This window comes from Diadema setosum, chromosome 19, assembly GCF_964275005.1.
Source record: "Diadema setosum chromosome 19, eeDiaSeto1, whole genome shotgun sequence".
NCBI classification, from domain to species: domain Eukaryota; kingdom Metazoa; phylum Echinodermata; class Echinoidea; order Diadematoida; family Diadematidae; genus Diadema; species Diadema setosum.
In genome coordinates, this window is record NC_092703.1 from 20,534,136 (window position 1) to 20,548,438 (window position 14,303).

Genomic DNA, 14,303 nt, shown 5'->3' on the forward strand with positions numbered 1-14,303 from the left:
TCATTGTTCCTGGTTGTACAATTGGTATATATGCGAGTCTATTTCTTCATCTGGTCAGACTACCCCCCTGTATGAGGCAAGTATACTCCTACTGATTATTGTCAGGGACTATATTTAATTGAAAAGGTGGAAACACATGATACTGGTCCATGGTCATTCTTTCAGCTTTTCTTTTTCATTTTGTATTTGCCAGCAAATGAGAGGGAAAATGAAGACGTCACTCAGAAAGATGGTATATTGTTGTCATAATAGAATAGTCATTGCTTCTTTGAGGCTTTTTGCTGCTTTTCATAGGAGGAAATTGCGGTTGATTTGTTACAGTAGAAAATTTGTGGGTGTCAGAATATGTAGGACGTGTCAATTTCAAAGAGTGTTGATGAACTTGACCTCAGATTTTTACTATCAACAGGTATAAAGAAGTGAATGAGAACCATGTAACCCCCCCCCAAAAAAAAAAAAAAAAAGAAAAGAAAGAAAATGGGCGTAGTTTTCAAATGAATGGAACATTCTGGATTCAAGAAGGTGAGAAATTTTACTCGAGGATTGTAAAATGCAAAAGAGATAAATGGATACAAAGCAACGGTAATGGCTTTCAACGGTTCAGATGGATGCCATTGCACGTCAGTGTCATGGTCAACCAGAGAGCAACGTTCCGGCATTCTGCACATGAGTTACCATGCTGAATGTGAAGGGCTCTCGATCGCAGTCATCAGATGACTTTGCTGGATTTATATGCAAAAACCAAACAATGTTTGCTGGCGGCTGGAGCAAGCGATCTCGCCCATGCTGTTTTGAAGTCAGCACAGTTGGATCTAGTCCATAGATGAAAATATGAATTTGGTGTGTATTGGGTAGTTTGTTGTCAGTAGTATTAATGTAATGGAGTCTTGTAATTCCCCTGCAGCAGCAGCACTTGAAAAACTTGTCATGATGAGAGCAGCAAGGTTGTTAAAGGGTGTTTATGTTGGCCTTCATTGTCTTTGTCATGATGAGAGCAAAGAAGGTTGTAAATGAAGTTTACATTGTCCTTTGTTGTCTTGAAACTCCATGTTTGCAACATCCTATTACGTGAGATGACAACACAAGGACTTTACTACCATTAGGCTACGTTCAGGGATAACTGATACCAAAGTGTTGCTGTTGCTTCTCTCCCACTATACCAGTAAAAAGAAATCAAAATGGAGCCATAATCCAGAGTGGCTTATCATTGCTGTAATCTCTTGGCAGTTCTTGAAATATATGTACACCCAGATTTAATCTTGCTGCTTCTATTTGATGTTGGCCACGGATTCGGTTTGTTCTGTCAACAAGAGCCACAGGGCAATTTGTTACGCCTTACAAATGTTTTCCTTCTTTGTCGAGCAAATAATAATCTTGACACAAACATCAGTTTTTCTCTGGAAAATTTTCCTCTTGTTTTCCCTTTCCTTTTTCTTAAAGGTATGGGATGCCATGTAATAGCGCTTGTTTCGAGATAAGATCTCAAAGATCAGATAAATCATGAAATTCTTTCTTTATTCTGCTATTGAATAAAAGGATTAAGCAATATTTTGTAGTTTGCAGATTGCGTAAAGCCATGGCAGTTATCAAATGATTCAGTAACAATTACAGTAATCTTTCTTTGTCCATGACAAGTGATATAATGACTAAATTGGGCACTGCAGTATAAATTTCTTTCCTATTGAAGAAATTTGTAGGAAACCATCTAAGTTGGCAAGGATGTGGCTGCACACTTATGGCTTATCCTTCCTTGAACTCAATGCACCAATACATTGCAGTACTCTCAGGAACAAAACATATTGCTCTCTCAAACAAGATGTATTTCCTCTTCCGTGCATAAGTTTTCCCAATTGTGCAATAACTTCATGGAAAACTCACGGAAACACCATTAGAGATATGACATTCTAGCCAATCAGCTTCAAACATAGACAGCACGCATGATATTTTTAGCGAAGCCACTTTCATTTTCCGTCTAATTTTTCCGTCATTTTTTTCGATGGCTTGAAGAGTGCATGTGATATCTGAGCTGTCCCATTCACATGTGTTGTGAGAAATGTCTTGCATGCCCTATAAGGTAAAGTACGATAAAGACTGACATATGTGCTGTTTTGTACCAATCATTTGCATTGCTGTGTATGGCATTTGGGGCCAAATTCTCTTTTTACAAATTGTACCACACTTTTCCATGTATATGGCTCTGTATACATCTGTCTTTACTTATAGTTCTTTGATAGTTCAATACCATATGTGCCATATATTTTGTGAGGTTTTTATTTTTGCAAATTTTATGAGTATGGTGCTATTTTGCGAATTTTATATAACATACGACAGTTTTAACTCTGATCCTAACATGAATGCGATGTGCATGCAAACATTTCTCATTCAGTTATATACACTCCACAATTGCAAATTCAACCACTTGTAAAATCATTGGGCAGTCACGATGTGGGAAAAATTAGACTCACTAAATATATGGCATATGTACAATATATACTAGTGGTGCCTATCAAACTTCATTGAGCTTCTGCTCAAATTGTGTAACCAGATGGTGATTTACAGTGTGTAAAATCACCACTTCCTCTTCTGCTTTGTTTGCGACGTAACGTTGATGATAACCTTGAAATTCGCCTTCACTTTATCCACCCTCCAGATGGTGAAGGAGCGGGAGGAGGAGATGATGCTGGCGGAGAATGAGGCCCGCCTCCTCCAGGTGCAGGAGCGCTTCCCTCACGACGAGCTCAACCTCTTTGGCACCAAGGAGATGACCAAAGCACAGGTGAGTGAATGTGCACGGTCAGGATCACTGACCACTGGCCTCTTGTCATGTTTATCTGTCTGTCTATGTGTCCATTCAACCATCTATTGTTTGTTTTTGTTTGTTTTTTTGTTAACCTGCTTTTGTGTTTAAATATGTGGTATGTGTCAATCTTGTCTGAATTGATTGAATCTGGTTGCATTCAGTATAATTACACTAATAGTCCACCTTTTGGAAAATTGGCTTGTGTTGACCACTTTCTGCTCAGGAGGAACAATGGAGAGATAGAGAGAGGCCAAAACTCCTCAGCACCCATTTTATCTTTTGAATTGAGTTAAAGAGAGAATATCTGTGATCCCACTTTTTCATCGTTAAGATTAGAAGACTAAAAACTGAAAGAGCTTGCCATTTACACCAATAATTCCAAACCAATTCAACCCTCTATTTGCACATTTGTGCCCCTTCTGCGTTCATGTACTGTTTTGTTCCCTTCAGTGCTGATACAGTAATCATCACAAAGGTCCCCAGAGCAAAGCTCCTCCTCATACAGATTTCTGTGTATCTCTGAATTATGATGATATTGTTTATTTGAAGAAGGCTGTTAAAAGAACAGTATGGACTTCTACCTGTACATATGTGAGCTTTACTGCTACATCATACATTGATACCCCCCACCCCCCCCCCCCCAAAAAAAAAGGTTCTTACTTTAAAGACCTTCGAAAAACATCTTGGAACAATCATATCACATCGTTATGATCTCCCTGTTGTGTGGTATCTGTGTGGGTGGTTGGAGAACTTTCACATTAAACCTTGTCCAGAGGTATGCAATGTTGTGGGATGTCTTTTTGGTTCTTGTCTGGCAAATTATCGAGTGCATAAATAGGATATGATGATTTCACAGCACTCTGTGTAGTCTTGCTGCCAGGCTCCACGGTATTAAACATGGGAAAGTAAATATGGAGGCATCTTGAAACTTGTCATTTAAAAAGATTTATGCCCAAGTTTGTCTAAAAGTCAGCACTGCAAACCATGCTTGCGTGGTCATTACCAGTACTTCAATACCAGTAATTTATTCGCTCTTTCATTTCACTTGCAGTATCCAAATAGGGTCTATGGGTTTGATTCTTTGAAAATCAGAAATTTTATGATCATCAACTCAGAAGCTGGTAGTGTAATATTTCTCTTGATTTCTGAGAATAAGTGTTTATATTTAGACAATGAATGGGCATGGGGATACATGAATCATTAGTCGAGACAGAATAATAGTTTTCAGAATAAAGGAAGTAAATGAAATCACAAAATAGTAGAAAACCTCAGGATTGACATCCCCATTAATGCTGCATGGAGATACCATTGCCAAGTTATGCTAGTAGCAGTAGTGACTGAAACAATCAGGGTCCCTGCAGCAAGAAATAGGCCCTTAGTACATTTTACATGTTGTCAGGATCAAGGTGAGGAACCAGTTGGCTTCTTTTCTTATGCTGTATCTGGCTTGCATTGGCTGATTGGTGTCTTAGTTTGCCAGGATATGTTATATGACTTTGTCTCTGTCTATGGTGGCTTTAAATGTTTGATGGGATGTTGATGGTTATGATGGGAGAGGCGGGATGATGCTGCTTTAACCAGCAGGAGACTTCCAATTATCTGCCCGAGATGGGATAACCAACCATTCAACCAATCAGCATCTTTCTGTCTCCTCATTTATATCCCTGCTTTGTGCCTGCCTTCCCATCTCCCCCCCCCCCCCCCCGCCCTTCCTCTCTTTCCACCTTTTCATCTCTTTCAGTTTTTATATTCTTATTCGGTGTTCTTTTTAAATTATTAATCTTTCCATTCCCTCCATCTCTTCATCTCTCTTTGTCACTTTCTGTATTCACTTTATCCATTTTACACCATCTCTTCTTATAGGGCCTACCCATCTCTCATCTGTATCTCTCTTATCTCTCTGTCTCCACCTTGAAGGATGCTGCAGGCATCATTTCCTTCTGTCTCTCCTTCTATCCCTCTCTCCATCTCACAATATCTTTCCCTTATCCATCTACCTTTTAGTGACCCTGTCTTTTCTTCTTTCCATCTCTCTTTCTTATTCCCCCCCCCCCCCACTTTCACGTGCAACAATTCAACTCCTAATATGGGGATGGGACACGGCTTGAAGATGTTTGCCCTTCTTGTATGAGAGTGTGTATCTAGATTATTCTTATCAACTCAAGTTGTGGGGAGTTTTGTTGATGCATATGGTTTTCCTCAATCGGACTTTTGCTGTTGAGAGAGAAAAAAAAAAGATATTAAGAAAGAAAAGAGAGAGAGGGACATATAAACCTGATCCAAGGTTAATGTGAGTAACAGAAATGTTATGGAAGACTGAGATGACAGTTAAGTCCAATTCCATGTTGTGCTTGTATGAGTGGTGAGCGATGTTACACCAAAATAAAAGTCATGAGGCGATTCTGTGAGACGGAAGAGTAGTTTCAAGGAATGCATTTGACGCTTGTCCCGCTGTCAAAAGAAAGGGGGAAAACAATCACGTTCACTTCTTACAAGACAAACTTGTGTTACCCAGCATGCTCAGCTACGAGAAGACTATTGTTGTCCAGTCCCGCCATTCAGTGGCACATTCTTGTACTTCAATGTCCATTGGATGAATGGCCCGTGCCAGTCTTCTATTCACTTTCCATGTTCTATTGACTTATCGTTGACAATCGGCGGTGCTGGAACCCAATGTGCGCCTTTTTTTCTCTCTCTCTCTTTCTTCTCTTTGCCCCCGGGGCATGCTATTGATCTCACCCTTGTCCGGACCTCGTGTTTATCTCGTCGACTTGTCGAATGGGTACGGGAGTTTCAGGTTGCGCATTATCCTCCCCATCATTGTTGACACTTTTCGATATTCAATGCCGGAGAATAGGGATTGTGAGGCAGAGAAGCTCTGCCGAGGAGTGATTACGCCATTTGCCGTAAGTTCAATATTTGATATTTACCTGTCAAGAATCGGGTATGAATTATGACATCATACCAAGTTGAAGTGCATGCCACCAAAAGAGGAAGGGGATAGTTTAAAAAAATAGGCCTAAATGTAGGTAACCTATATAGAGTTGGTCATTTTTCAATTACGTTGATATGCTTAGTATTGCAATTGTGGTGAATAAAACAGAGGAACCCTTTGTCAGAAGACAGAGATAGATACAAATTGTAATGGTTTGCTCCTTTTTATTTGCTCTAAAGATAATGCTGTTTGTTGAGCTATTTCCAGCCAGGCAGGGAAGAGAAAGGATCCCAAAGTGCTACAACCCAAGTTACATTTCTCACCTTCCTGTTGAATTTCTTGCAAATGCAAGAGTCCTTTCAAGTTATCTTTTGACAAAAACAAAGGCAACGACCAAAATAGTGAAGCTGCATACTGAGACACAAAAAGTTTTGACACCAAAGACCGGCATGCACTGTGTATGAGTGTCAACAGTAATCTGGACGGGCGTCTTCTCTCATGCCGAAAAATGACCTCAGGTACTTCTGTTCGTAATGTGTGTCATTATTGAAAGGTGGAACTCCCCGACATTGTATCACTTTCTTCAGAGTCGTATGCTGGCATTTCAGCTCAGTGAGACTGAAATGCTATTTTCGAAGGCACCTTGCAGTTCTCGTTTGAGGTTTGTCGGCATTTGCAGAAGTGAATTCAGGAGTGAAACAAGCTCCCTCTGTCGTCCCAGTGTGGTTCCTCGTAACCGTATGCTAGCCTCTTTGACACGGTGAGACTGTGTGCTAATTTAGCGGAGGCATTGCACTTATTCTGTCATGGAACCTGTTGAAAGGAAACCTGGGAGTGAAACATGCTACAGGTCTGTATATAAATAATCTTAATGGGGAATGTGTCACATTGCAGACAACCTAATTGATCAGACTATGCTGTGATGGCTACCCCAGAAAAGGGGGGGGGGGTGGGGTAGGCAAAAAAAATGCCACAAATTGTAGATCTTGTTTGCAGACCTCTTTCACACAGAGGCAACTTGCAGAGATATTCAAATTGATGTTGACAGTTTGTGACCCCCTTTCGTGACAGTGGAATGTGGTTGTAAGTGACACATCAAGAAAAAAGCCGTAACAGCTCTTAACCGTCATTTTTATGCGTTGGATGCTGTCCACTCCTCACAGTTGAGAGAGGGCCCAAAATGTAGCCAAGTTTGTACGTGCCATGATGGTGTATATACAGCCACTGGAAAAGTTTCTTCATGTGATATGATAATGTGTGTGTGTGTCTGTGTGAACGTATGTGTGTGTGTGTATATACTGTATACATTGGAGAAAGAGGGGAGGGATGGTAGCTGACATGCACCACCGTACGGGTCAGGTGTCTGTTGGTGTAACCCAACCCCTGCGTAGTGGTACTACTGCCGGACCGCTGGAGTATGCCAGTTTGAACCACTACCGCTCGTATATCACTGGGAACGAATTCTGCTGGCCAGATAACGACTCGGTACAGCTCTCCCCTTCTCTCTCTCTCTCCCCCTGGTGGCTGATCTTACCCCTGCGCTCAGCTCACATTACTGTCAGTTGGCTGTTTAGCATTCAGCCTACCAGGACACCCGCACCGAAGTGGAGGTCGACACAGCAGAGAGAAGGGAAAGGCCATAAAGTCCTAACAGCATACATGACGCATGTGGTTCAAGTTTCCCCTCTTTTTTTTTTCTTTTTTTTTCCCCATTCGACAGACTGGGTGAGAAATTGATGTCATTGGAAGACGTTCATTGTTGACTTCTCTGCGATTTGTGCCAACAGCGAGCCCAGCGTTCTTCATGCAGGGGCTTCACTTGCTCCCTGATGTTTATAAGGGAGAAACAGGAAGCGTTTAGTTTGATACCTTCTTGGACACATCAACCCCATGTGTACTCCGCCAGGTTGTGAGAACCAATGGTCTACTTTTACCCCATACTTGGTTTGATTGTGCGATAGAGATTTGTGTATACATTTGCCTCAAGTCAGCGGATCTGGATTATAGAAAGGAGAAGAATCAACTTACAACTGAAGTGAGAACTTTAACATGACTAAACCCAATCATTAATGATCCTTTGTCTTGCTGTCATTATGATCTGGCCGTGGTGTTGCCTCTTGAATTGACCAGTATGCTCAGGCTGCCTCTCTGAGCTTTCAAACTATAAAGGTCTGTGGGTCTCCACACCATCACAGACGTTGTGAAGGAGAGATCATTTCTTAGACTATACACGTACCTCCGCCGCCAGTCATGCCATCCGAAGATACCAGGCGGTCGGTGCGTGCCTCGCGCCGGCAGTGGGTAAGTTTGCACCTGTGGCTGGGAGGTTTTATGGCTGGTGATTACCCCATCCTCCAAACATTTCTCTCATTTTCCAGCCCCTTCAATTGTTCCCTCATTACATTCGTGCAATAAATTCTGGTGTCTGCTCTATCAATTCATTGTTACCTAGTGAACCAGACAGACCCTGATGGTCATTTTTTCTTTGTGTCCAGTCCAGCTACGTCTGAATTCTTCATGAATGGGATGGCCATAAAGAGAGGGAAGACCATCTACAGTTATGCACTCATTTATGATACACCTGGCTCTTTCACACTGAGCATGTACATAATTTATAAATGCATTTGACTGTCAGGTTTGATATTTATGCACTTAGACTCAGGAAGTATTACAGTGTTGAATGTGTGTAAAGAAATTATGTTTTCAACAATTGTATTTACCGTATAAGAAAAAGGAATGCTTTGTTTGTGAGATTCATATTACATCATATTCAAAAGCAGATCATTGTTGTATGACATATATGGGAAGTATGTCTTGAAAAATAGCGACAGAATGATAAAAGAAGCTACAGCCTATTATATGGGTCGGGGCATGTCTCCTTATCTGATTCAGTGGCATGTCAAATATTTATGACCTGTGGAATAGCTGAAACTCCAAGCTGTTGTGGATTTTTAGACCATAGTCAGTGGCATTAGATAAAAGCAGAAAGCTGTGATGTATTGGTATAGTCCCAAAAGTGCTAATTGATATCTTCATGTAATGTGATACTTTTTAGTTGAAATTCAGATAAATAGAAATCATTTTTCACTACTTTTAAAAGTAAACCAGCTTGTGCAGTAAAGTATCACAGATTTGCTTAAGAAAGTGCCTTGAAAGGGAATTTTTAGTTTAAAACGTGTAGAATTGAGATAAAACATTATCTATTTTGAGAAAATCATATATGTATTCTGTTCAAACATGAATTTCTGTTTTTCCAATAGCACGGCTAATTTTTGCTCTGAAGAGAGAGCAGAATGCATGCCAAAGGGGGGGGGGGGGTGGGGAGTGTAATCAGTCATTGAAGAATTTGATAGCTAGAGGTATGTCAAGAAAACAAAGTTGACATGGTAAATCTCCGTATCTCAGTTAATCCTTATAACCAAAAGACCAAAATTGGCCTGATTAGAGGTGGCTTAGTAGTGCATACATCTTGCTCTGCTCTGTCAGTGCAAGGAGTTTAATATCATAAGTCCATTGGAGGTACTGTCAGTGGCAACGTTCACATGTCGTTTGTAATCTTTGAATTTTCAAACTTTGATGATAAGCTTACAGTTTTAAATTAAGATGTACATCCACAGGACGCCTAATTTTAAAGAATTTCTAAGTTAGAGTCCCACTTGATAATTAAACCTCAGAACAAGAAGAATTGTACATGCAGTGCTAGTGATAAACCTGATAATGTGCGATGACACAGTAGTGTACTACATGCACTGGAGGTTGACCCTAAAGCGACAGAGGAAGAGGGTTCATTGAGAGATAACACTAATACCCTTTCATAAACTCAATAATGCGGATAATATCCGCAACATTTGGTCGTAAAATCGGAGCGGGGAAAGAATAATGCGCTTTATTTCGACCCTTCTATTATCCGCATAATAGCAGCATCGGGACCAGATTTGGAGTTTATGAACGCAAACCCAAATAATGCGGATATTGCCGGGGTGCGGTCAAACGTCACCTGTCTTTCCTGCAGGAGGGACGTGTGCAGTCACCATGACGATTATCCGCCTTTTTCATGACGGGCGCTCGTAAAAATAATGCGGATTATTTTCAGAGTTTGTGAACGCATTTTTTATTGAATTGTCCGCATTATTCTTATGCGGATAATAGGAGGATGAGTTTATGAAAGGGGTATATTTTTCGAGTCTGTTGAGTATCGCATCCACACAATGCTAAACTATGGGTGGGGACCCTCCGCTGTTCTTGGATGAGCATACCTGATAAACTCTGAGATGTCTTGTTGTTCTAATCATCGACTAATCTTCAAGATTCGGAATGTCATGTGAACAATACTAGTGCCTCCAGCAGCAAACGGAGGAAAAGCAACAACTAAGCTATTGTACCATAATCAGTATTCCAGCGATGCTCAGCGGTGTGCGAGCTTGTGTGTAGAACTTGTATCTTGAGTGGGGATTTAGATATGAGATATCAGAGTTTTTCCAGCGTGGACTAACTTCAGTTCTCTTCTGTTTGTGGTCATGTTTGTGGACAGAGGTCTTGCCTTGCATAAACAGTTTTGATGGTTTCAGCTGGACGTTGCCTCTGTGCCACCCTCGTTGACTGAGCTTGGACTTGCTCACTTTTTGAGCCGATAAGGCTGATAAGGCTGACCAACGCATGGACGAACTGCCACAAGCTGGAACTGACCCTTCAGATTCTCAGTAGAACTAGGACTGTCTGTAGGAGCAGTATGTGTGTGGTGTGATCCTAGAATCGCATCTGTGAAGAGAATCGTGTCATTGTGCAGACAGATTTCGGCACAGACCTTCAAGAGATTAAATGTTAACTCTGGTCGAAAATTTGCCATGTCTGCGCTATGTGAAGAATCTGTGAAATGATGATAGCAGTGACCAGCATGGAATACCAGTATGTCTGCAAGACTGTGACTCAATGTTTGCGCGAGACGTGATTAGTTTGCCATAGATGACTGGGTCGTCGGTGAAGAAGATGATGATGATGAAGTTCATTATTAAGGAATGTTCCTGTGATACCGATCAGCTGAAGAAGTCGAGCGAGCGAAGCTCGATTCCTTGATTGTTTTCCTGCGTGTTGCCTGTTCAAGATGAGATCTTATCGGTGGATGATGACATCAAAGTTGTGCCATTCCAACACTTTGAATCACCAAAATTTGGCAAAGTGGAGCGTGAAAATGTGTGGTCTCTCTCTTGTAGCAGAGGTGTTCTAGATTTACTCGATACTGGTCATATCTAGTGGTGCTGTCATTGGTACTGGTGGATAACTTAGTCGATGTTTTTCATGTAGCAACCAAAACTTTTGCTTTCCTTTATGATATGGATCAGTGACAACCGTGATTGAGCATGAGGTGAAAATGAATTCTCCTTTTCAAGTAAGTAGCATTGACACTAGAGGTTTACATTTTATTTCATTTCTAGCAGAAACAGATTCGTGTTGCAATGAGTTATTCTGGTCTTTGAGGTGATTTTTTTTTTTGTTACAAATGGTGATACGCCTATTAAGCAAACAATTCAAGGTATCTGTGGGGAGCTGCGAAGCTTCCTTATATGAAAAAATAGTTATTGATGAAGATAGCAACTCCATGATATTGTTAGCAGTTAATTAGTTATTACATGACTGTCTCATTGTAGTGTCTTCAAAAGCATTTACTTTCTAGAAAACACCAGTATAGTGGCTTGCAGTCTTGTGACAGGGTTTTTGGTCATCTGTGAGCGCTGTATGTCGGTTTGTGTGATACCTCCTTGGGATGGCCAAATCTCTTTTATAAGTAAATCTGTTTTATAAGTTTCTAGATTCTGTTGGTTGTCATATTATGCTTAAATGCCTATGTGAGGGGCTGAAGGCTCTTCCTACTAATGTTCATTCCTATTTAGAAATTTGCTGTGATGCCAGAGGTATTCTAAAAAGAAGACTTCATAATAAAGATATATACAGAGAAACAGGAATGGTCTGTTATGTAATGTGTGTTGGGGGTATGATTGTGGAAGCTTTGTCAGTACTCTTGTCATGTAATTTAAAGTTGTGATGTAATTGTTTGTGCCGTGTTCAGGTATCTTATGTACTAACTGGTACGGCTAACTGAAAAGCAGAGATTATGCAAGACCAGGTCATGTGTGTTATGTTGGTTATGTAATACGCTTTTAATAAGTATGGTTTTATGTGTATGGACTCTTATTTTAAAAATCTGTTTTCCCCGGTAAGTTACAAAATATTAGTTTTGTTATAATTGGCAAAAGAGAATGCATTTTGACTTAGATAAAAATGATAATGATATGAACAATTCATATAGCACCTAGTAAAAACATTTTTAAGCACTTTACAGACACTGAATAGACATTGACTAGTATCAAAATCTTGAAACAAACAATGAGTCAATTACTAGTTCAGAGTGTCAGTGAATTACATAATGAGAAGGGATTCTTATATAAACGTATTACTGTAAATTGCGAAGCTTATGCAACACTAGGTGACCAACACATCAGCCCTGGATCTGCAACTGCAGGATGGGTAGGTAACCAGAAGCCAAGTTGTGATACCTGTAGAAATTTGTCCTTCGCTTCCGTATCAGTCACAGCCTATTTTGAGTCTTTATGAAATGGTGACCACCCATCACACGCCCACTACCCGCACCCACACTCACATACACACACATACACTATATCAATTTAGAAAAACTGCTGATTTCAAACAGGATCCAGTTGGTGGAACAACTGCTTCCGCCGTCGCACTTCCGCGTCGATGTCGGTGTAGTTCGTCCTCATGTCTCGCCCTCTTGTCTCTTCTGGGAGAGAAGAATTGTTTTTAGAAAGCAAGTAAACTTAACCTCCCAACGTGACTTCCCCTGTACACTTGACAAGTTAGAAGTAGCATTGATAGCGGTACTTGATCAATCTGTCATATCGGGTTAAGTGCATTTCGTAACTGCAAAAATCCCCAAACCGCAATGCCTGCTGGTCTCTGTGGCAGTCCTGGTGGATGTGTCGGTGATCACGATGCGTGAAAAAGTTCAGGGTAGTCCAGCTCCCCTTCCATTCGTCATATTGTATTACACTGTGGTGCACATCTGCATCTCCAAAATTTTACTGATGAGTGACAGTCCCATGTATTGGTAATTATATTTGCTGTAACAGTCATCAATGTCATATTTTTTTTTTAATTTTTTTTTTACATTTGGACTGTTTAGCCCACACTGATTATGTTGCATGGAATTTTGTCCTTGCTACCAATAGACATAATGGGAAGACTTGTGGAGTCAAACAATGTGTAATATGAATAAACTCTGAATAAATATGAATTCTACTCAAGTAGCTATGTATTACTGGACAGGATTGCTATTTTGAAGAGGGCAGAGGTCGTAAAAACTGACGCAGCTTCCCAATTCTAATAGTGATCATACTTTCATACATGGAAATATGTTGGAGATATGTTTAGCTCATATTTGCCCAGTGGGTCGGCAGAAGAGTTGACCAGCAAAGGTCGTCCTTGCCATGGAAAGATCAGTCATGGACAGGCAATTGTGTAGTGTATCACAGTGGTTATCGGATGTATTGCTTGAAAAGAACTAAAAGGAAACTTTTTTTTTTCTCTCTCATTTGATAATTTTTCATTCCCCTCACTCCGCCTGTTTATCACACTGTCCATCGAGTGGAACCAAGCATTGCATTCCTTGTTTGCTCAGTTTCGTAGTTACCTCAATGAAATTGTGATCGTCGCCGCATTCAGGAAGTTATGAATGATAATATTACAACTCAGTCAAGATATGGCTGACAAACTCTATATATCGTAATGCCCGCTCGAAGCCATCATAGTGTATCTATCGTCCTTCCTTGGGCAAACAGAGTAACACTAGTTACATTGATACAAGTGTGAACCCATGTGCCACTCGTGCATTTTCCTCCAATGTTGCATACCTTCAGAGACTGTTTTGACGATATCAGATACATCACAATTGAGAATTCCTTCAATCCTATCTTTGACTCATGTAAATGGAATGTGATTGTTATGATTTCTTTTTCTGTTTTGTCCGATTTTGGTTTGCATTTTGTTGTTTGTGTTTTTCCGTAATTTCTTTGTTTTGTTTTGTTGTGTTTTGTTTTTGACAGAACATCCCAATATTTGACATTGGATCATATGAATGTATGTGGTCACAAGATAAGATTTGATCATACTGAATTCTATCTCTGGTTTCCTGTTCACAGAAATTCAAGGCCCTTTCGACAAGGAGGCGGTCAGCACCCTCTGCCGTATTGAAGAACGCCCTCACTACATCAAAGGTGAAGACTGCGCAAGACAAAAGGTGAGACATGATAAACTTGTTTTTAGTTGATTCTGATTTTTCACCATATTATTGCCATATACTTTATTTAGTAGCTTTATATTCATTTATAAAATTTCATACTTATCTATGAAATATTTATTGAATAAGTAATGATTATTTAATTTAATAACCAATATTGAGAGACAGATAGGGAGAGTGATAGGCAACTTCTGTAAGTGCTTTTCCAGTTTTTTATCCTGCCAAACTCTATGCAATCACACGTACACTCTAGTGAA

The 14,303-nt window shown here is 40.3% G+C and overlaps 1 protein-coding gene across 1 annotated transcript in view; it reads left to right on the forward strand.

Annotated features, from left to right (window-relative positions):
• Positions 1-14,303, forward strand: part of LOC140243096 (uncharacterized) — a 205,940-nt gene that overhangs the window by 166,793 nt on the left and 24,844 nt on the right. Inside the window, exons 9-10 of the mRNA XM_072322829.1 lie at positions 2,651-2,776; positions 13,949-14,046. Of these exons, the coding sequence (XP_072178930.1) occupies positions 2,651-2,776; positions 13,949-14,046 (224 nt within the window). The remainder of the gene's footprint in view (positions 1-2,650; positions 2,777-13,948; positions 14,047-14,303) is intronic.